This window comes from Callithrix jacchus, chromosome 3, assembly GCF_049354715.1.
Source record: "Callithrix jacchus isolate 240 chromosome 3, calJac240_pri, whole genome shotgun sequence".
In the NCBI taxonomy this organism is placed as follows: domain Eukaryota; kingdom Metazoa; phylum Chordata; class Mammalia; order Primates; family Cebidae; genus Callithrix; species Callithrix jacchus.
In genome coordinates, this window is record NC_133504.1 from 42369345 (window position 1) to 42392292 (window position 22948).

Sequence of the window (22948 nt, forward strand, 5' to 3'; positions counted from 1 at the left end):
CAGTTCTTTTCATAATAGCCAAAAAACTGGAAACAATTCAAATACCTATCCATAGGTAATGAAAAAGAAATTGTGGTTTGTTCATTTAATAGAATACTACTTTGCAATAACAACTGTATGAATTTTTATACACAAAATAACATGCTTGATTCTCAAAAAATTATGCTGAGCAAAAGAAATCGGGTATTGTGTAATTCACCAGCGTATGAAATTTAAAAGGCAGAACTAATCTAGAGTTATAGAAAGCAGATCAGTGATTTCTTGGGGCCAAAAGTAAGAGAAAACTGTGAAAGGACATAAGAGAACTAAGGTGTTGAAAATATTCTGGGATCATGATACTGATTACACATGTGTATATAGTTTTCAAGAGTCAGAGAAGTGTTTATTTAAAATATGTACATGATATTGTATGTAAATTTCATATAAATGAAATTGATTAAGTGAAAAATACTTTTACAAATAAGACAGGCAATCCTAGGAGGGAGACACATGAACAACTGGGCTAGGATGAGCAGCAAAGGACATAAAATATTACAAGGACATTGAAGTACTAAGTTGGGGACCAACTGAATCCTTGGGACCCTTCCAGCTGCTGTAAATGACTTTTTTCCCCAGAGCTTCCCATACAGACAGCTGCCCTACCCAGTTTGTCTTAAAGGCACTCAGCATCTTCTCTTATATCAATCCCCTCAAGAAGTTTGCATTTCTTCATTGCTTCCCCTCACATAAAGCGAAGATCTGCTCATCCATTTATTTTTATAAATAAAGTTTTATTGGAACACAGCCACACTCCCTTGGTTATGCATTATCTGTGACTACTTTCATGCTACAATATCAGATTTGAGTATTTGCAACAGGATTGTGTGCCCTGTAAAACCTAAAATAGTTATTATCTGGCCCTTGACAGAAAAACTTGCTGATTCTTGACATAAAGCTACACTTTCTCCCTGGTTCTCAAGCTCTCCCATTCTCTTGCCTACCTCTCTTAACCTTTCTTCATATTATATTTATTCTTTCTATTTAAATTTATTCCCTACTCCTGGCTTATTTGGTTCTAGATCTAATTACGAGGATTGTCTTCTTGCCTCTATCCCTGCTAATTCTTTCATGTTGGCATCTGTTTTCATAACTCAAAATGACATGCTTCTCTTTTATCTTTCCAAATCCTATACCTAATTGAATTTCTGTTTCTAAGTTAACTCTTGACTGTTTCAAATATCTCTGAACAATTCTTGAATGAATGCATGTCTTACAGTTAATTCGTTGGTTACTGTCTTGTTGGTTGCTTTTACCTATAACTAGATCAGAAGCTGCGTGAGGGAATATTTCTTTTCTTTATGCTCCTATAGCCTCCTTTCCCACTCCCACCTCCAATGTTTGGGACAGTGTGTCAAATGTCTTTAATTTGTCCATGTCTTTCCATCTCCCCTCCCACAGTCCTACGTCCTTGTCTTCTGCTTGGACTATTGGAGTATTTTCTTAATTGGTCTCTCTGCTCCATTCTTACCCCTCTTTTCTCTATTCTCACAGCAGTTAGTGTGATATTTTTAAAAAGTAAATAATATTTTACTCTACTCCTTAAAATGTTCCCATGACTTCCCTTTGCAGTTACAATAAAATCTGACTCTTGCTTACCCTGCAACCTCCACCTTCTGCCTCTTCCCCTACTCACTGTGCTTTACCCAACCAAGCCCTTTCCCAGCCCACAGCCTTTGTGGTGGTGGCTCTTTTTCCCAGAATCTTCTTCTTCCAGCTCTTTCTATGGCTTCTCATCCTTCACTGTGCCCAGACCACTCTAAAGTCTGGTGCTTCCCCTGAAAAAGGAGTCCCTTCTATCAAGTAACCTTATTTCTCTCTTTGTAGGGCCCTGGCACAATGGAAACTTTTACATGATTATGTATGTTTTAATGGCTTATTGGCTGTCTCCTTACACCAGTTAATAACCAACATGAGGTCAGAGACGTTTTCTATCTTGTTTGCTAGCGTAGCCCCAGCACCTAGCATGGAATCTGGCTCACTGAAGGCAATAAGTAATTGTTGAATAAGTGGACAAATGAAAATATAGTAGGCAAATAATAAATAATCAGTATTTATTCTTGTGTTTCCATGGCGTTTTTTTATCCTAATGGAGTTCTTCTTTAACCTAATTTTTGCAGGTACTTCTATTGTGACTGTAAAAGCTTTTGCCCCTGACTCAATGCAGGACAGCATGAAATATTCAATTTTTAGTGGAAATGAAGATGGAGTTCTTTCCCTATGCTCTAAGTCAGGTAATCCTTCTCTACCATATAATAGCTTTATTTTCTGTTCCATTTAGTGTTATTTCTGCAAAATTTGCAAAGTAGAAATTGTTAGAGCTAAACAGTTTAAAAAGTAAGCAAGAAAGGATTTTTAAACCTGGCCTATGATAAATGATGGGAAATCAAGAACTCTTTATTTAATTAATTATCTATTTATATTCACTAAGAAGTGTGTTCTTAATATTTCCAAATTAGACAGTGCCTATCCTCCCCTTAAAACTTTTGAAGATAAATTAGTTTCCACTTACAATTTACCCACCTATTTGGGATAGTTGGAGATATAGTACTGAGATCATTTACACTGAGTCTGAATTCAAAATAAGCGTACATGTCTAGCCATAAGGAATTTTCATCAGAGATTCTTGTAATTTGCCACTGAATGTCAACAATGCAACAAAAAAAGAACAGCTGGTAAGGTTTCTATACAGCAGTAAAGAAATTACTTCCAAATACAGCATGTATCAAATTTAGCTTCAGTTCAACCATTACTGTTTTAAATGAATGCCAATTGTTTATTTCAAACATACTTTTTTTTTTCACTAAGAGCTCTGTAGTAGATAACACATCTACTGCTTTGTTGTCAGACTTCAGAGAAGACTGTTTCTAATAATGTCTATGTTGCCATACAAGTGCCTTATTTAATCTATACTACATGCACCTGGGAAGAATTGAGAGTGGGTAATTCCTTAGGTAAATGTCCTGTCACCCAGGGTGGTGTTATGACCATTTGGTCCACACAGCCTTTGGTCAGCAGCCTTTCTGTGGTAGCCTGCTAGAAATCTTGATCTCGTCATCCCATTGTGGCATTAAAGGATGGGTTAGGAAGCCTGTTCACAAAAGGGTCATTTGTGAGCATTACCAAGTCTCAATTTTCTTGCAGTCCAGGTGTCTGAGGGTTCAGGGAAAGAAGCCCAGGTCAGAATGCTTAGGAAGAATGAAGAGTAGCAGAGCTGGCATATTTTCCCAGACTAGCCAGACCCTCTGCCACGGCACTCTAACGTGGCCTAGACCTGGTCTTATTTCTTCTTCTACTGTCCATCATTAAAATGAAGATAAAATCTTCTTAGGGTCAGCCCAAAGAGGTCATTCACAGGAACATCTTTATTTTTTGATTAGGTAATTTATTTACATTGCGTTTTCTTTTCTTTCTTTTTTCTTTTTTTTTTGAAACGGAGTTTTCGCTCTTGTCACCCAGGCTGGAGTGCAATGGTGCGATTTCGGCTCACCGCAACCTCCGCCTCCTGGGTTCAGGCAATTCTCCTGCCTCAGCCTCCTGAGTAGCTGGGATTACAGGCACGTGCCACCATGCCCAGCTAATATTTTGTATTTTGAGTAGATATGGAGTTTAACCATGTTGACCAGGATGGTCTCGATCTCTTGACCTCGTGATCCACCTGCCTTGGCCTCCTAAAGTGCTGGGATTACAGGCGTGAGCCACCGCGCCCGGCCCTACATTGCGTTTTAAAATTTTATTGTGAAATATCTGCCAGATGGTATGTTGAAATGTGAAAGACTATTTAATGGACAATAGTAAAATAAAAATTCACAGACACAACGGTAGCCCCTGTTATCCATAGTTTCCCTTTCTCCAGGCTCAGTTACCTGTGGTCAACCATGGCCCAAAAATATAAATGGGAAGCTCCAGAAATAAACAATTTATAGGTTTTACATTTCTTACTATTCTGAGTAGTGTGATGAAATCCCACATCATCCTACTCCGACCCACCAAGAAGTAAATCCTCCTTTTGTCCAGGGTCTCCACACTGTACGTGCTCCCTATCTACTACTCAGTAGCTGTCTCAACTCTCAGTTTCACTGTTGCCTATTGCAGTATTTATATTCATGGCCCCAAAGCACAAGTGTAGTATTCTGGCAGTTTGGATATGCCAAAAAGAAGTCGAAAATTAAAGTTTTTGTTTTTTCCTGGGGAAGGGGAAGTGAAAAGTAAAACTTCACAATTTAATAAGAAAAGAGAAAAGATTGTATACTAAGGTTGCTAAGATCTACACACTATTGTAGATAATGAATATTCTACCTGTGAAATTGTGAGGAAAGAAAAAGAAATTTGTGCTAGTTTTGCTATGGCACCTCACAAATGCAAAAGTCATGGCCACAGTGCATGGTAAATGCTTAGTTAAGAAGGGAACAGCATTACATTTGTGGGTGGAAGACCTGAATAGAAAACCTGTTTAATTTGCCAGTAACATGTTGCACCAGAAAGCATTGAGCCCTCAATGAAGACTTCAGCAAGGAATCCCCTGAAATCAGTGACCCTAAGCCATTTACGTCAAGTGAGAGATGGTTACGCAGATTTGGAAACAGGTTTGGACTGAAAAACACAAAAACTACTGGAGAGGCTGCATCTGCCAACAAAAAAGTTGCCGCCACATTTCTGAAAAACTCGAAGTCAGTAAGGAGAAAGGAAACCATCCAAAGCAAATCTTTAACTGCGGTAAAACTAGGCTTTTCAGGAAGAAGATGCCCAATAAGTACCTACATTCATAAAAGCACAAAGGAAGCAACAAGGTATAAAACATGGAAGGACAGATGAATTCTGGTACCGTGTGGCAACACGGCAGTACATACGATAAAATCAAGTGTAGCACACGAAGTGAAGAACCCACATGCTCTCTAAAACAAAAAAATTATCTGCCTATGTTCTGTAACATAATAAGAAAGGATGGGTGGCACACATCTTGTTTATGGAATGATTCTACCAGTCCTTCATCCCAGAAGTGAAAAAAAAAGTAACTTGCATGAGGAAGGGCTGGAATTCAAAGTTCTGTTAGTTTTAGTCAATGCACATGGTCATTCTATGAAAATAGATTGTATTTTTACCTCCAAATAAAACCTCCATGCCTCATCCCCTTGAGCAGGCATCATTTGGTTTGTCAAGGTCACACACCTGCCTGGTATTTGATCACATTTGATCAGCCATTAATTGAGGCAGACCATAATCTGGACATAATGTAATGCTGGAAGTCATTCACTGTTGCTGACGCAGTAACATTAATCAAAGCTGCAATGCACGAATTAAAACCAGAAACTGTAAATGCCTGCTGGAAGAACTTCTAGAGTGAAGTCATGAATGATTTTAATGGCTTCCTGGGGATTGATGGAAAAGTTAGGAAAATAATTCACACAGCAAGACTAGTTGTTGGAGAAGGGTTTGCCGACATGCTTGATGAACTTACTGAAGGCCATTGAGAAGTGTTAATAAATGAGGAAGAACTTTTTGAGTCATCTACAGAGAAAGGGAAGACAAAGAAGAAACTAAAGCAGAACCAACAATGTAGACATTACTGAAATTTGCTGAAGTGTTTCAAATCACACAGATATGAAAAGATAAAATTATAGAATACAGTCCTCAGATAAACTACAGCATTGAAGTCACCCATATGTTCATAGAAGGATTATAACCTCCATACCAACACTTTGATTAAAAAGTAACAAGCTTTCATTACAATGATTTCCAAAAGGTTTTGACAAAGAAAAAATGCAAATCTCAAGGACTCCCCACCATCAACGTCATCGTGACTCAGTGATCCGGGACCACTTGAAGCAGTTGATGATCCTTCTCCCGACATACAGTCAGAAGTTCAATATTAGCCTACTGCCATGTCACAATGCCCATGTCATTCACCTCACTTTCCCTTATCATGTGGGCATATTGTCATTTCACATCATGACAAGGAGAAGAAGGATGAATACAATATAATACAATATTTTGCAAGAGAGACAACATTCACATAACTTTTATTACAGTGTATTATAATTGTTCAATTTCATTATCAGTCATTGTTGTTAATCTCTTACTGTGCCTAATTTAGAAATTAAACTTTGCCATAGATATGCATGTACAGAAAAAGGCATAGTATATATAAAGTTTGGTACCATCCAAGTTTCAAACATTCCCTGCGGTTCTTAGAATACAGCTGTCACAGGGAAGAGGGAATTGCTGCTGTACTAGGACTTCAGAAAGCCTCTTGTGTGCCCCTTCATTTTTATATCTCCTTTTTCCTGGTTTTATTTCTTGGTTGTTGTTCAGAAATATACATACATTGTGGAATGACTAAATTAAGCCAGTTAACGTACACATCACTTCATGTCTCTCTTCTTTTATTCCAGAAATAATTAGCAAGTTGAATTTGTATTGATCATTGGCTTCTTTTTTCTCACAAATAAAGACGCTCTCCCTATGTTGCCCAGGCTGGCCTCAAACTTCTGAACTCAAGCAATCCTCCTGTCTTGGCCTCCTGAAGTTCTGGGATTATAGGCATGAGCCACTGCACTCAGCTAATCACTGACTTTTTTTGTTATAATTTTTCCACTACAATTGAATTTCTAAACAACACGTCTTTTATTTTTACCTTGACTTAAGCATGATAATAGAATTATGCTATGTACTATGCTATGACTTATAAGGCATAAACCATTCCATGTTAAAGAGGAATAGCAAAGAATGAAATGGACCAGCTTGCATATCTCTTGTTAGATTTAGCTTACGTACTTCGTACTTTTTCTTGCTACCGTAGATGAAAAAAAATGGTTTTCCTGACATTGCTGGTATATATATTTCAAACTGACTTTTCTCTTTTGATTTTCTATCTAGCAAATTTGCAAACTAGAGACTGACATTTTTCTGTATATTTGACACATACAATCATATCTGAAAATGACCACTTTCCCCTGTTGGAAGTTATATAGTTATTTCTCTTATTTCAATGGCTAGCCTAGTTATTTTAACATATATAAAGTCCAATATTAATCACTATTCTCTTCCTGAGTAATACAAGAGATTTGCAATTATTGATCTCTAAGTACTCTTATTTTGATTTACCTGCTTTTTTGACCACAATTTTAGTTCTTTCAAATTAGGCATTATTAGTATTTTCAGTTGATTTAGCTGCCTCCTTGCTGATGTCTCTGCTAACCATTCTTTCTTACATCTCAGCTTTTCTTTTAGTATTCTTTTTTTTGCTTGAACTATCTCCTTTAGTGAGGATTTGTATAGTAAGTTCTCCCAGATTTAGATAACCAAAAAATATGGTTATTTAATCCTTGCTTTTAAAATAGTTTTTGTTGGTCTTGTCATTAATTCTAGCTTCACAGTTATTTTTTCTCATCATAGTAAGATATTATTCTACTGTTTTCTGGCATCCCATTGTTGCATTAAGAAGCCAGCTGTTGATCTAAACACCATTCATTAGTATCTTTTGTTGGAACTCCAATTAGACAAATGTTGGGCTATGTGACTCTCTCCTATATCTATTTTTTATATTTTTTCATCTGTCTTTTTCTTCATTCTAGGGAACTGTATTTTTCATTTCCCAAAGTTCTGTTGGGTTCTTTTTCAGCTCTTCTTTGTCTTTGAAAAATAGCTTTTTATTCCTTGCTCATATTTCCAAGGTTTTATAAAATGTATTTAAACATATGTAATAATTCTGTGTCCAACAATTCCTGCATCTGAAGTCTTTGAAGGTTTGGTTCTGTTGTCTATGGGTTTGCTTGCAGTCACGTATCGCTCTTTGTTTCTCTACAATTTTTTGCTTGTGGACTATTAGCTACTCATTATCCTTGAAAGCCCTATGAGGATTCTTTGAAGCCTTAGCTGAATATGTGCCCTTAAAAGAGGATTTGCTCTCTTTTCTGCAATTTACCTGGAGAATCATCTGGGGGAAGCTAGTTTAAATTTAATTCCTAAGAGTTTTAAAAATATATGTAACTATGATAGTATAGCTACCATTAAGTCAGGCTTAAACTTAATACATAAGTACATAAGATTTTTTTATGTCTCTCTTTCAATCAACACCACAGTTAAATAAAAAAAAAATGTCAAGTTACTGTGTATCAGATGAAGGAGGATCATCTGCTTTGGGTGATTCTGGATCATGGAGCTGTGATGATATCAACACTTGGATGCCAGAAGCAGACAATGTCAGTGGTTGGGGATCTTGATAGTTGGTGATTTTTTGGCCAAAGCCTTTTGGAAGAACATTGTAATTAGAAATTGTAGTCTCTTTCTTTTTAACTCATTGCTATTGCTGTAGATTATAATTCTTCTGAGATCACACGAGTGACTTTGATGCTGCATTCCGTCTGAGGATTGTATTCATAATTTTGTCCTTTAATATCTACCCAATTTGAAACACTTCAGCACATTTCAGTGATGTCCACGTTGCTAATTCAGCTTCAGTTTCAGTGTTGTTTCTTTTTTCCAATAATGGCCACTGATTTGGAATATATGTAGCCTTTAAGTTTCCAGCTTTTTGCTAGTTTTTCCTATTAGCCCTTTCACCTTTTTTGGGTTCTCACCTTATTTTCCATACTCCATGCAACTATCAGAAATAAATATTAAGATAGAAGGTTGTGGTAAAAATCTTTGGAACAAAAATTAGCTATTAATGCTTGCTAACCTCTCAGGGTTTCTATCTTCATTTCTGTTTTGTCCTCTGTAGGATTCTTACAACTGTACCAACTCAATAATGCATTTTAATACATACACGTACATGTCTATGCATGTACATATATATATTATATATATAATTTATCAAGCATTTTAATTGTTTTTATCATGAGGATTGGTCAAGTATATAGTTTACCATACTGCTGTCAAGAAAAACTTTTTTAAAACTTTATGATGTTAAATGCATCTTTTATGCTACCTTTGACAGATTATCATTAAAATTATATCTAATTGTATAGGTTTTCTTAATGTATGTATTTTAAACCATAGACCATTTAAAATGCAAAACTCATATATATAATCAATAATATTTATCTCTAAGATTATAGTAATAATAAAAGTGTGAAAAACCATTTTATTAGTAATTAATATAATAAGTTGTAATTAAAGAGATCTCTGATGAGAACTGTGTTTTCTGTCAATTTGTGCCAGTTTACCCTCTGTTCCATAGTCACAAACCAAGTTGACTCTGTATTTAAACTTCATTCCACTTTAGAGTAAAAACATCTATTTCTCACTGTCTAAACCAGCAGCAATTTTAGAGCTTGACTAAGTTTTTCTTTGTAAATAACAGATGGCAACATTCATTTTAGTATTTGTTACAGTGGCACAAAACAAAATTATCAAACTTTCAATAAAGACATCCTTTTAGTAGGAGAGGGTTTGAAAGCTACCGAATAACATAAATATTTATCACATTCTGCTTTGCTTTGTACAGATGCATATACACAGTATATAATAGATGGAAGTAACCTGATTATGTTATCAAGCATGTAGCATTTGAAGAATCTTGATCTCATTTGGATGTGTATTTCGTAACTTTGCCAAAAGCTATATAATGTATGTATTTTTTAGAAGAAAAATGTTACTACCATTTTATTCTCAAGTTATTACATAACTGGGACATTCACATATAAGCCAGAACATGAAGTTACTATTTGCAAGGCTTCTTACTCTAAGGAAGGTGCCACTAGACAGGGTCCAGTAGTGTTTTCATCTCACTGATGACAGTACATCCTTGATGTCTGCGAAAAATACACATGTATGGTCCAAGGAAAAATGTGGATCTAGCAGGTATGCCAGGCTTGAATCACCCCCCAGGCTGGTTATTGTCTTTTCTACTTACATGACTTTCACAGCATATGCCAGTTATTACCCCAAAAATAAAAACCATGCGAGGAAAGCATTAGAACCATAGATCCAGTCCAAGTGCAAAATTCCAATTATCAAAGCCTAAACACAAGCCTTTTATTAAAAATCCACTTTGATCTCCACAATAATTGGCACACTTTCTACTCAGTGACATGGGTAATTTAGTGTTACATTTCTATTCTATTTTTCCTCTACAACCAATAATGGAACATGATAGCCAGGCATGTGCTCTGCTTGGTGGAGAAGAGACCTGGGTGAGAACTGTGGACCCACCTCAGACTCTGGCTCTGGTGACATTTTGGGGTGTGGGAACCAGCCTTTGTTTCAGGGAGGTTTCTGAAGACCACCTACTTTCATCACCACCATATCAAAATGCATCTTAATTATTCTCCAGCTGCCAAAAGTTACAGCTACTCTAAATTTTCTGTCACGGGTATTGGTCACAACAGACTGTTTGTGAAATAATTTGGTTCTAGTATTAAATTGATAACTGAATCTGATGTCAAAAAATGATACTGAGTTTATGAAATTTTAAATTTGGTAGTATAGTGACTTAATATCAAAAATACTTGGTTTTTTTCTTAAGCTATAAAATCTCCCCCAAAACACCCAACAGCAAAGATAGAATATTTGAACAGGATATGCCTCCCACTAAAATTCAAGCAGTTATCAGATGGCCAAAAGTTTCTTGGACTAGGTTGTTTATCTGAAGAAGCTGATTCAGATAGAGCAATAAAAACTGCAGCTCTCAGACCATATTTCCAGAAACAGTACAGATTCTTTAACCAGGATCGAACGTCTAGTAGTTTATGGCTATTAAACATTCGCTTTCTAAATTGAGAGTTCACAGAGATATTAAATCCATATGTGATGATGAGGGGCAGACAAACACAGGTAATACATCATGGAATCTACATGTTACTACAAAGAGACCTTCCAAATATGTATTATGTCGCTTGCTCCTCACAACCACCCTGTGAAGTCATTGTTAACATCCCCTTTTATAGAAAAGGAGACTCAGCTTTACATCAACTGCATAATTTATCCAGGTCACAAAATTAGGAGTTGGTGGAGCTAGGTCATTGACTTAAAGTAAATGGCTAGGCCTGGGATTTATGCCTGGTTTCAGGTTTCTCTAACTCCAAATTAGTTAGTGTTCATTCAGCAACTCTCTATTCGATGAACTTGCTGACGGTGAAAGCCAAGTTAATAAAAATAATACATTGAGTCAGAAATTTTGTTGTAAAATGGAGGAAAAAACAGTAAAAACTAGAGAAGGAAATTATGTTAAAGGAGTAAGTTTCTTAATTTGGGGGGAGGGGAACTTGAGCATGGCATCACCCTCAAAAATCTGCTTTCCTAACCTGGTTCTGCCTTTTATATGAGGGCATAAAAGTATTGGTGTGTGCCTTCTGGGGGTCAGACCCTGAGCTAGACACTGGAGGTATGACAGTGCATAAGAGATGGTGTGTGGAGCTTAAAAACAAGAGGAATAATAGGACAAAAACTGTTGAACAAAGTAATGATGCAGCTGCCTGGAAATGCAGAGGCTTTGTAAGAGACTTTTGGGCGTCTGATGGTACAGGGATGCTGATCTGGAAAACTCCTTGAGGAAGGATAGCTGTGGGGGCCTTTCCGGGCTGATGGAACCACTAGCGTGATGACTCTTTAATAAGCATTCAAGGAGCAGATGCCTACTATGATCATGAAGAGTTTCATGCAGAACAATGACAGCATCTTTTTTATTATTATTATTAAATCCAGAATGAAAACTGGATTAGGGAGAGACAGTTATGTGGCTAATGCAGGGGACAAGGTGGGAAGTGCTGGGGGCTTGAAGGAGGGCAGTACCAGTAGGGCTGGAGTGAAGATATATTTGAAAGGTAGACTTTCTAGACACGGCCAGGGGCTAAATATGGAGAGAGATCACTCCCAGGTTTTGGTATTTCATAGATTCTTTTCCTCTACGTGTTCGAAACCTGCAAGCACCTGTAAGATCCCAACTCTTTTCACAATGACCCTGGTTGGTGGGAAAGGGAGGCCAGCCAGTGGGAGGCTTTTATGGGACTGGTGAGCTGCGAGCTGTTAGCATGTGAGGCAAAGATGCTTTGAGTCATTTTAAGAATAACTACAACATCATTTTCTTGTTTTTTTCTCCTTGGAAATAAAAATAGGACAACTCACTGTGAAAGAACCCAAGTTTCTTGATTTTGAAGTCAGAAATGAGGTGCAGCTCATCGTTTTAGCTGAAAGTAGCGGGCATAGAGCCTATAGCAAAGTAGCAGTCTTGATACAGGATGTGAATGATAATTCACCATGCTTTGAGCAAAGCATCTACCAAGCATCAGTGTCTGAAGGCCAATTCTACAATGCTAGCATCATACAGGTAACAGAAATGTGTGTGTGTGTGTGTGTGTGTGTGTGTGTGTGTGTGTGTGTGTGTGTGAATCATGATGAATCAATATACTTTAAAATATCTAATGCCTACGGTCCAACACATAAATTAAATTTTCAGTGTTTCCAGGGCGTGTACACATTTTATAGATGGGATAAAATCTTAGGATAAAGAAACTCTGAAATTCTTGCACTGTCTCTTCCTCTTTATTTGTATGGTGCTCGGATACTGACATCTGCTTTCTCTAGGAGCACTGTTGAGCACTAGAAGTATGCATTTATTAATATAATAGAAGTATGCATTCAGTGTCATGAGTGAAAAGAGGAAACACAGCCTCTTCCTGGAGGAAAAGTGTAAGACTTCACAAAAGAATGATATTTATGCTAAGTCTTCAAGGGTGAACAGGAATGTAGATGGATCCGCTGTTTTCAGGACTAGTCTCAGTAAAAGTCTGCAAGTCCTGAACAAGCATCCATTCACAGGGCAGCTTTGTTCACACTCTAAAACCCAACCATCCTTGATACTTTCTCTGCCTGCCTCAGGACAAGTGCTTGTTTCATCTTTCCCTTCACTATTGAATTGAGTTTTTGTAGTCATGAAACTGGGAATTAAGAGATCTCCAACCTCCCGTGACTTTGCAAAGGCAATCAGCATAAAACCAACTTCCAGGCAAAGTTAGCCACAGGCATGGCCATTCTCTCTGGCCTCTGGAATGCCATGGCTGTGGTCAGGACTTGATGCTTATTACACCCCTTTTCCTCCAGGCTAGGTGGGGTAAGGCATTTACATGGCAGGCTAGCACACTTTCTGGACAAGACCTGCAACAGTTCTCTACTGTGCAGACACCTTCACCTTATTATATAAAATGACCCCACAGTGGCTCATGCCTGTATCCCAGCACTTTGGGAGACTGAGGCGGGCAGATCACCTGAGGTCAGGAGTTTGAGACCAGCCTGACCAACATGGTGAAACCCCTCCTCTACTAAAAATACAAAAATTAGCCAGGCGTGGTGGCTAATGCCTGTAATCCTTGCTACTTGGGAGGCTGAGGCAGGAGAATTGCTTGATCCTGGGAGGTGGAGGTTGCAGCAAGCCAAGATAACGCCATTACACTCTACCCTGGGAAACAAATGAAACTCCATCTCAAAAAAAACAAAGACCCCTTTCTTTTACATCAATTCCAGTTTCTGATGCACATGATCCCTGCTGTTGGTGAAAACAAGACCAATAGAGTCTCAGCTGCCTTGGAGTTTTAACTCTGGGTCCCTACAAACCATCTAGGATATCTGGGATCCCCTCGGCTATGACTGCAGATGTATTTTGTATTAGAGCAGTCTAATTACTCTAGTCACCAGCCTGTTCCAGATGTGCTGTGTCTTTACCCTGGCTTCAGCCATGACTGAGATGTTTCAGAAGAAAGTGAGGACATTCACTTTTTCAGTCTTTATCATCTCTGCTCAGTGATGCTAATCAGTGGAGATGGCAGGTGACTCTAGTGCCACCTTGTCACTAGAGGTTCCCACACTGGGGCCCTGCAGCAGTGCACTTCTCTGTCCCACAGTCTAACTGGAATGGAGCTAAATTGCTCAATGTGAAATAAGTGAAGGCAAAGACCCATATAAAGCCCAGGTGCACTGAAAGAGAGAGCGCCTGACCCACCAGCGCTTCATATTATGGCAGATTTGTAGAAAGAAGGCTGAATCAGGGACAGATAGAATGAACTTCGTTCTTTCCATTTTTCAGTCATTGCATTCCCAGGAAGCTAGCACTACCATTCTGCTGTGTCCTGTTCAGAAAAGTAGAAATAGAGAGCCTCTGGTGTTCATATCAATTGTGGTGGTTGCTTCCTGGTTTTAGTTCCCACACTGCTCTTGCCCTCCTTTAGTTACAGCCCCACAAACTTCTTTTGAGGCTCTGACCTTCTGTCGATGCAGTCCTGGTGTGGTTGTCATCAAGATATTGACCTGCCTCCCACTCCCACCCCACCAAAGGTGTTGTGAAGTGCTTCACCTCTCAGTAACACAGACTTTCTTTCCTTGAAATCTGAATCTTGGGTGAAGACAGAGACAAATTACATCCAATTCATTTTAATGACAACTCAAAGAAGCTATGCTTTACATTCCCTGGAGCCACTCAGGTTCTTGTATTCACTGGGTGCTGTCTTTTTTTTAAATTGCATTTTAGGTTTTGGGGTACATGTGCAGAACATGCAAGATAGTTGCATAGGTACACACGTGGCAGTGTGATTTTTTGTCTTCCTCCCCTTCACCCACATCTGGCATTTCTCCCCATGCTATCCCTCCACAGCTTCCCCTGCCGCTGTCCCTCCCCTTCTGCCCCCAATAGACCCCAGTGTGTAGTGCTCCTCTCCCTGTGTCCATGTGTTCCCATTGTTCATCACCCACCTATGAGTGAGAATATGTGGTATTTCATTTTCTGTTCTTGTGGCAGTTTGCTGAGAATGATGTTCTCCAGATTCATCCATGTTCCTACAACCGACACGAACTCATCATTTTTGATTGCTGCATAATATTCCATGGTGTATATGTGCCACATTTTCCCAGTCCAGTCAATCATCTATGGGCATTTGGGTTGCTTCCAGGTCTTTGCTATTGTAAACAGTGCTGCAATAAACATTGGTGTGCACGTGTCCTTATAGTAGAATGATTTATAGTCCTTTGGATATATACCCAGTAATGGGATTGCTGGGTCAAATGGAATTTCTATTTCTAGGTCTTTGACGAATCGCCACACTGTCTTCCACAATGGTTGAACTAATTTACACTCCCACCAACAGTGTAAAAGTGTTCCTATTTCTCCACATCCTCTCCAGCATCTGCTGTCTCCAGATTTTTTAATGATCGCCATTCTAACTGGCTTGAGATGGTATCTCAATGTGGTTTTGATTTGCATCTCTCTAATGACCAGTGATGATGAGCATTTTTTCATATGTTTCTTGGCCTCATGTATGTCTTCTTTTGTAAAGTGTCTGTTTGTATCCTTTGCCCATTTTTGAATGGGCTTGTTTTTTTTTTCTTGTGGATCTGAGTTCTTTGTAAATTCTGGATGTCAGCCCTTTGTCAGATGGGTAAACTGCAAAAAAATTTTCCAATTCTGTTGGTTGCCCAATCACTCTAGTGACTGTTTCTTTTGCCATGCAGAAGCTGTGGAGTTTGATTAGGTTCCATTTGTCTATTTTGGCTTTTGCTGCCAATGCTTTTGGTGTTTTGTTCATGAATTCCTTGCCTATGCCTATGTCCTGAATGGTTTTGCCTAGATTTTCTTCTAGGGTTTTTATGGTGTTAGATCTTATGTTTAAGCCTTTAATTCATCTGGAGTTAATTTTACTGTAAGGTGTCAGAAAGGGGTCCAGTTTCTGCTTTCTACACATAGCTAGTCAGTTTTCCCAACACCATTTACTAAACAGGGAATCTTTTCCCCATTGCTTGTTTTTGTCATATTTATCAAAGATTGTATGGTGTAGATATGTCGTGTTGCCTCCGGTGCCTCTGTTCTGTTCCATTGGTCTATATCTCTGTTTTGGTACCAGTACCATGCTGTTTTGATTACTGTAGCCTTGTAGTATAGTTTGAAGTTCGGTAGTGTGATGCCTCCCACTGTGTTCTTTTTACTCAGAATTGACTTGGCTATGTGGGCTCTTTTTTGGTTCCATATGAAGTTTAAGGTGGTTTTTTCCAGTTCTCTTAAGAAGGTCATTGGTAGCTTGATGGGGATAGCATTGAATCTGTAAATTACTTTGGGCAGTATGGCCATTTTCACGATATTGATTCTTCCTAACCATGAACATGGAATGTTTCTCCATCTGTTTGTGTCCTCTCTTATTTTGTTGAGCAGTGATTTGTAGTTCTCCCTTAAAAGGTCCTTTACGTTCCTTGTGAGTTGTATTCCTAGGTATTTTATTCTTTTTGTAGCAATTGTGAATGGCAGTTCGTTCTTGATTTGGCTCTCTTTCAGTCTGTTATTGGTTTATAGGAATGCTTGTGATTTTTGCACATTGATTTTGTATCCTCAGACTGCTGAAGTTGCCTATCAGTTTCAGGAGATTTTGGGCTGAGACGATGGGGTCTTCTAGTTATACTATCATGTCGTCTGCAAATAGAGACAATTTGGCTTCCTCCTTTCCTATTTGAATACCCCCTATTTCTTTTTCTTGCCTGATTGCTCCAGCTAGAACTGCCAGTACTATATTGAATAGGAGTGGTGAAAGAGGGCATCCTTGTGTAGTGCCAGATTTCAAAGGGAATGCTTCTAGTTTTTGCCCATTCAGTATGATATTGGCTATTGTTTTGCCATAAATAGCTTTTATTATTTTGAGATACATTCCATCAAGGCCGAGTTTATTGAGGGTTTTTAGCATAAAGGGCTGTTGAATTTCATCAAAGGCCTTCTCTGCATCAATTTAGATAATCATGTGGTTTTTGTTTTTGGTTCTGTTTATGTGGTGAATTACGTTTACATACTTGTGTATGTTGAACCAGCCTTGCATCCCCGGGATGAATCCTACTTGATCATGGTGGATAAGCTTTTTGATGTGCTGTTGCAATTGGCTTGCCAGTATTTTATTGAAGATTTTTGCATCTATGTTCATCATGGATATTGGCCTGAAGTTTTCTTTTCTTGTTGAGTGTCTGCCAGCTTTTGGTATCAGGACGATTTGGTCTCATAAAATGAGTTGGGAGGATTCCCTCTTTTTGGATTATTTGGAATAGTTTCAGAAGGAAAGGTACCAGTTTCTGTTTGTGAGTCTGGTAGAATTTGGCTGTGAATCCATCTGGAGCTAGGCTTTTTTTTTTGTGGTAGGCTTTTAATTGCTGCCTCAACTTCAGATCTTGTTATTGGTCTTTTCATGATTTTGACTTCTTCCTGGTTTAGGCTTGGGAGGATGCAAGTGTCCAAGAATTTATTCATTTCTTCCAGGTTTGCTAGTTTTTGTGCATAGAGTTGTTTGTAATATCCTCTGATGATGGTTTGAATTTCTGCGGAATCTGTGGTGATTTCCCCTTTATCATTTTTTATCGCATCTATTTGGTTATTCTCTCTTTTCTTTTTTATTAATCTGGCTAATGGTGTATTTCGTTGATCTTTTCAAAAAACCATCTCCTGGATTTATTGATTTTCTGAAGGGTTTTTCGTGTCTCTATCTCCTTCAGTTCTGCTCTGATCTTAGTTATCTCTTGTCTTCTGCTAAGTTTTGCATTTTTTTAAATCTTGCTCCTCTAGCTCTGTCAATTTTGATGATAGGGTGTCAATTTTGGATCTTTCCACTCTTCTCATGTGGGCACTTATTGCTATATATTTTCCTCTAGAGACTGCTTTGAATGTGTCCCAGAGATTCTGGTATGTTTTGTCTTTGTTCTCACTGGTTTCAAAGAACTTCTTTATTTCTACCTTCATTTCATTGTTTATCCAGTCAACATTCAAGAGCCAGTTGTTCAGTTTCCATGAAGCTGTGCAGTTCTGAGTTAGTTTCTGAATTCTGAGTTCTAACTTGATTGCACTGTGGTCTGAGAGACTGTTTGTTATAATTTCTGTTCTTTTGCATTTATGAGGAGTGATTTACTTCCAATTATGTGGTCAATTTTAGAGTAGGTGTGATGTGGAGCTGAGAAGAATGTATATTCTGTGGATTTGGGGTGGAGAGTTCTGTAAATGTCTATCAGGTTTGCTTGTTCCAGGTCTAAGTTCAAGTCCTGAATATTGACAGTGGAGTGTTAAAGTCTCCCACTATTATTGTGTGGGAGTCTAGGTCTCTTTGTAAGTCATTAAGAACTTGCCTTATGTATCTGGGTGCTCCTGTATTGGGTCTGTATATATTTAGGATCGTTAGCTCTTCTTGTTGTATAGATCCTTTTACCATTATGTAATGTCCTTCTTTGTCTCTTTTGATCTTTGTTGCTTTAAAGTCTATTTTATCAGAGATGAGAATTGCAACTCCTGCTTTTTTTTTGCTCTCCATTTGCTTGGTAAATCTTCCTCCATCCCTTTATTTTGAGCTTTTGTGTATCCTTGCATGTGAGATGGGTTTCCTGGATACAGCACACCAATGAGTTTTGGCTTTTTATCCAATTTGCCAGTCTGTGTCTTTTGCTTGGTGCATTTAGCTCATTTACATTTAGGGTTAATATTGTTATGTGTGAATTTGATCCTGCCATTTTGATGCTAGCTGGCTGTTTTGCCCCTTAGTTGATGGAGATTCTTGATTTTGTTGATGCTCTTTAGCATTTGGTATGTTTTTGGAATGGCTGGTACTGGTTGTTCCTTTCTATGTGCAGTGCCTCTTTCAGGAGCTCTTGTAAAGCAGGCCTGGTGGTGACAAAATCTCTGAGTACTTGCTTATTTGCAAAGGATTTTATTTTTCCTTCACTTGTGAAGCTCCGTTGGCTGGATATGAAATTCTGGGTTGAAAGTTCTTTTCTTTAAGGATGTTGAATATTGGTCCCCACTCTCTTCTGGCTTGTAGGGTTTCTGCCGAGAGATCTGCCATGAGTCTGATGGGCTTCCCTTTGTGGGTGACCTGACCTTTCTCTCTGGCTGCCCTTAGTATTTTCTCCTTCATTTCAACCCTGGTGAATCTGAAGATTATGTGCCTTGGGGTTGCTCTTCTTGCAGAGTATCTTTGTGGTGTTCTCTGTATTTCTCTGGACTTGAATATTGGCCTGACTTGCTAGGTTGGGGAAATTTTCCTGGATAATATCCTGAAGAGTGTTTTCCAGCTTGGATTCATTCTCTTAGTCACATTCAGGTACACCTATCAGATGTAGATTAGGTCTCTTTACATAGTCCCACATTTCTTGGGGACTTTGTTTATTCCTTTTTGCACTTTTTTCTCTAATCTTGACTTCTCATTTTCTTTCATTGAGTTGATCTTCAACTTCTGATATCCTTTCTTCTGCTTGGTCGATTCAGCTGTTGATACTTGTGCATGCTTTGCAAAGTTCTCATGCTGTGTTTTTCAGCTCCTTCAATTCACTCATATTCCTCTCTAAGTTGTCCATTCTTGTTATCATTTCCTCAAATCTTTTTTAAGGTTCTTAGTTTCTTTGCATTGATTTAGAACATGTTCTTTTAGCTCACGGAAGTTTCTCATTACCCACCTTCTGAAGTCTGATTCTGTCATTTCATCACACTCATTCTCCGTCCAGCTTTGTTCCCTTTCTGGTGAGGAGTTTTGGTCCTTTGTAGGATGTGAGGTGTTCTGGTTTCGGGTGTTTTCTTCCTTTTTGCGCTGGTTTCTTTCCATCTTTGTGGATTTATCCACCTGTCGTCTGTGTAGTTGCTGATTTTCTGATTGGGTCTCTGAGTGGATGTCCAGGTTGTTGATGGTTAAGTATTTCTGTTTCTTAGTTTTCCTTCTAACAGTCTGGCCCCACTGCTGTAGGACTGCTGAGGTCCACTCCAGGCCCTGGTTGGCTGGAGAACTGTTGTAGCAGCTGCGGAACCATTAGGGTTGCTACCAGATTCTTCTTCTGCTATCTTTGTCCCTGAATGATGCCCACCAAATGTCAGTCTGATCAGTCCTTTGTGAGATGACTCTTTGGATATACGGGGGTCAGGGAGCTGCTTGGGGAGACAGTCTGTACTTTATAGGAGCTCTAGTGCTGAGCTGTGAGCTCCGTTGTTCATTCAGGGCTGCTAGGCAGGTACGTTTAAGTCTGCTGCAGCAGAACTCATCAAGCCCCCTTTTTTTTCTCAGGTGCTCTGTCCTGGGGAGTTAGGGCTTTATTTATGAGTATCTGTTGCACTGTCCTGCCCAGCAAGGAGGCAGTCTAATCACTGCTTGCCTGCAGTGGTTATGCTGAGCTGCCGTGGGCTCTGCCCTGTTGCCATGGGCTCTGCCCTGCTGCTGTGGGCTCCATCCTGCTGTCATGGGCTCTGCCCTGTTGCTGTGGGCTCCTCCCTGCTGCTGTGGGCTCTGCCCTGCTGTCGTGAGCTTCGCCCTGTTGCTGTGGGCTGTGCCCTATTGCCATGTGTAATTCCCTGTAGTCCTGTTTATACGGGTGTGGTTAGAGCTGCTGTGGTGATGATGGCCCACCTCTGTAGTGGCGGACTCTCTCTGTTATGGCGGGTTGCCTCGGCAACAGCAGGCTGCTTCAACAATGGGAGTGTACCACCGTAGGGGTTGAGTGCCTCAGTAATGGCAGTCACCCCTCCCCCTCCGAGCTTCACCATCCTGGGTTCAGCTGTGCTTGCCATGAAACTCTCAACCCAGAGCATTTCCAATTGCTGTTTTGTTTGTTTTTGTGGGGGTGGGACCCGCCGAGCCTGATCACCTGGTTCCATGCCTCAAAGCCCTTTTTTTTTAAGTTGAACGATTGACATTCTCCCTGGTGTTCCAGTCGCCTGTTGAAAGGGTGCCGGGATCTGTGTGATTTCCCGTGCAGCGACCCACTCTGCCGGCTGGATTCACAGTGCTGCCTGGGAATCTCCTGGCCTGGCTTTCTGTTTAAGTCCTGTTTAATCAGATGAATGTGCTAATCTGCCTTCTGAAATCTCCAATTGCTGGTTTAACAGGGCAACCAAACCAGTGTATTTTTTTTATGGAGTGCCGCTGTGCTGCAGCCCCAGCCCAAACAGCTGTGCAGGCCCAAACAGCTGTGCTGGGGGCCCGTGCAGCTCCTACACCTGGGAATTTCCTGGTTTGTGTGTGATAAAGATCCATCTGGAAATGCGGCGTCCATTCGCCATCTGCGGATTCACTGAGAGCTGCAATCCTGAGTTGGTCCTACAGCGCCATCTTCTCTCAGTTCTGACAATATTCTTTTCATCATTTCTATTTTCAGTTCTTCTGGTGCTTGTCTGTGTAACTCTAGAGAATATGCTTACACCTTTTCATATTGATTTTTATCACCCTTAGATATTATATGCTGACTTCCTCCTGTGAACGGGGAGGATTTAGTTTATTTGCATTGCCCTAATGTGTTAGGTTAGGTTCCCTGGGAAACAGACTCAGCACTGTCTTTCTGATACATTTCTTCCCTGCTGCAGTTAGCCCTAGTTGTGATATGTTGCCAGGACCCTAGAACTGTAGCTGATTGACCACCCAGAGTTACTCTCTGTAGCACTTTTAAATGTACAGCTCCAAAGGACATAGTGGACTTTGATGCCAACCAGTTTCTCTTCTTGGTGATCCCAAAGGAAACTGCATATTGCAGCCTTTCTGTCCCAAGAGCTGTCCCCTGATGAGCTCCTGGATACTGCACTTGGGTAATTCAGGGTTGCCTGAGAACTCTGGTGGCAATGTGAAGGATAAACTGAGAGGGTAGGAAATTAGAATGAAAAACCAATAGGAAATCTATTCGTATAGTAGCCCAGGAGAAAGATGACAAGGAACATGAGCTAAGACTGAGGTTCAGGGGCATAGAGAATATAAAAAAGTAAAAAGTAATTGATTAATTTGTCAACATTTTCTTAAAGAAGATATAGAATCCACAGGCATAATTGGTTTACTGATTAAAGTTTATTGCAGAACAATGGAGAATGATGTAAAACTTCTGTTTTATCCTCAACACTACTTTGATAACTCATCAAATACATGATTGGGATCTACATTTGTTAGCACTAAATCTAGGCTTTGTTTCACTAATGTAATGATCCCTTTAAAATGAAACTTTAGGGCCTGGCACAGTGGCTCATGCCTGTAACCCCAGCACTTTGGGAGGCCAAGGCAGGTGGATCACTTCAGCTCAGGAGTTTGAGACCAGCCTGGGCAAAATGGGAAAACCCCATTTCCACACACACACACACACACACACACACACACACACACACACAAATACAAAAATTAGCAGGGCATGGTGGTGCATGCCTATAGTCCCAGCTAGTTGGGAGGCTAAAATGGGAGGATGATTTAAGCCCAGCAGGCTGAGGCTGCAGTGAGCCATGATCAAGTCACTGAACACCAGCCTGAGTGACAGAGCCAGACTGCATCTCAAAAATCATAAAATTAAAAAAATAAAACTTTAAATACAATATTTTAAAAATTCACACCTGGCCAATTTTATAGGTAATATTTCCTTCTCTCTCTTTCTTTCTTTCTTTCTTTCTTTCCTTCTTTCTTTTTTTCTTTTTCTTTCTTTCTTTTTCCTTCCTTCCTTCCTTCCTTCCTTCCTTCCTTCCTTCCTTCCTTCCTTCCCTCCCTCCCTCCCTCCCTCCCTCCCTCCCTCCCTCCCTCCCTCCTTTCTTTCTTTCTTTCTTTCTTTCTTTCTTTCTTTCTTTCTTTCTTTCTTTCTTTTTCTTTTCTTTCTTTCTTTCTTTTTGAGTTGGAGTCTTGCTCTGTCCCCAGGCTGGAATGCAGTGGCGCAATCTCAGGTCACTGCAACCTCTGCCACCTGGGTTCAATGGATTCTCTTGCCTCAGCCTCCCGAGTAGCTGGGATTAGGAAGCTACACACACCCAGCTAATTTTTGTATTTTTAGTAGAGATGCGATTTCACCATGTTGGCAAGATGGTCTCCATCTCTTGACCTGTGATCTTCCTGCCTCAGCCTCCCAAAGTGCTGGGATTACAGGCTTGAGCCACCATGCCCAGCCTTTATAGGTAATTCTTTAAGCAGAAAAAAAAGAGCAAATAAAAAAAAATCACTCATTATGTGGAGATTTCCCTGAACATTTTTTT

At 39.5% G+C, this 22948-nt stretch overlaps 1 protein-coding gene across 1 annotated transcript in view; it reads left to right on the forward strand.

Moving 5' to 3' along the window:
• Positions 1–22948, forward strand: part of DCHS2 (dachsous cadherin-related 2) — a 289412-nt gene that overhangs the window by 241290 nt on the left and 25174 nt on the right. The window contains exons 14-15 of the mRNA XM_008992578.4: positions 2157–2270; positions 12093–12304. Coding sequence (XP_008990826.4) covers positions 2157–2270; positions 12093–12304 — 326 coding nt within the window. The remainder of the gene's footprint in view (positions 1–2156; positions 2271–12092; positions 12305–22948) is intronic.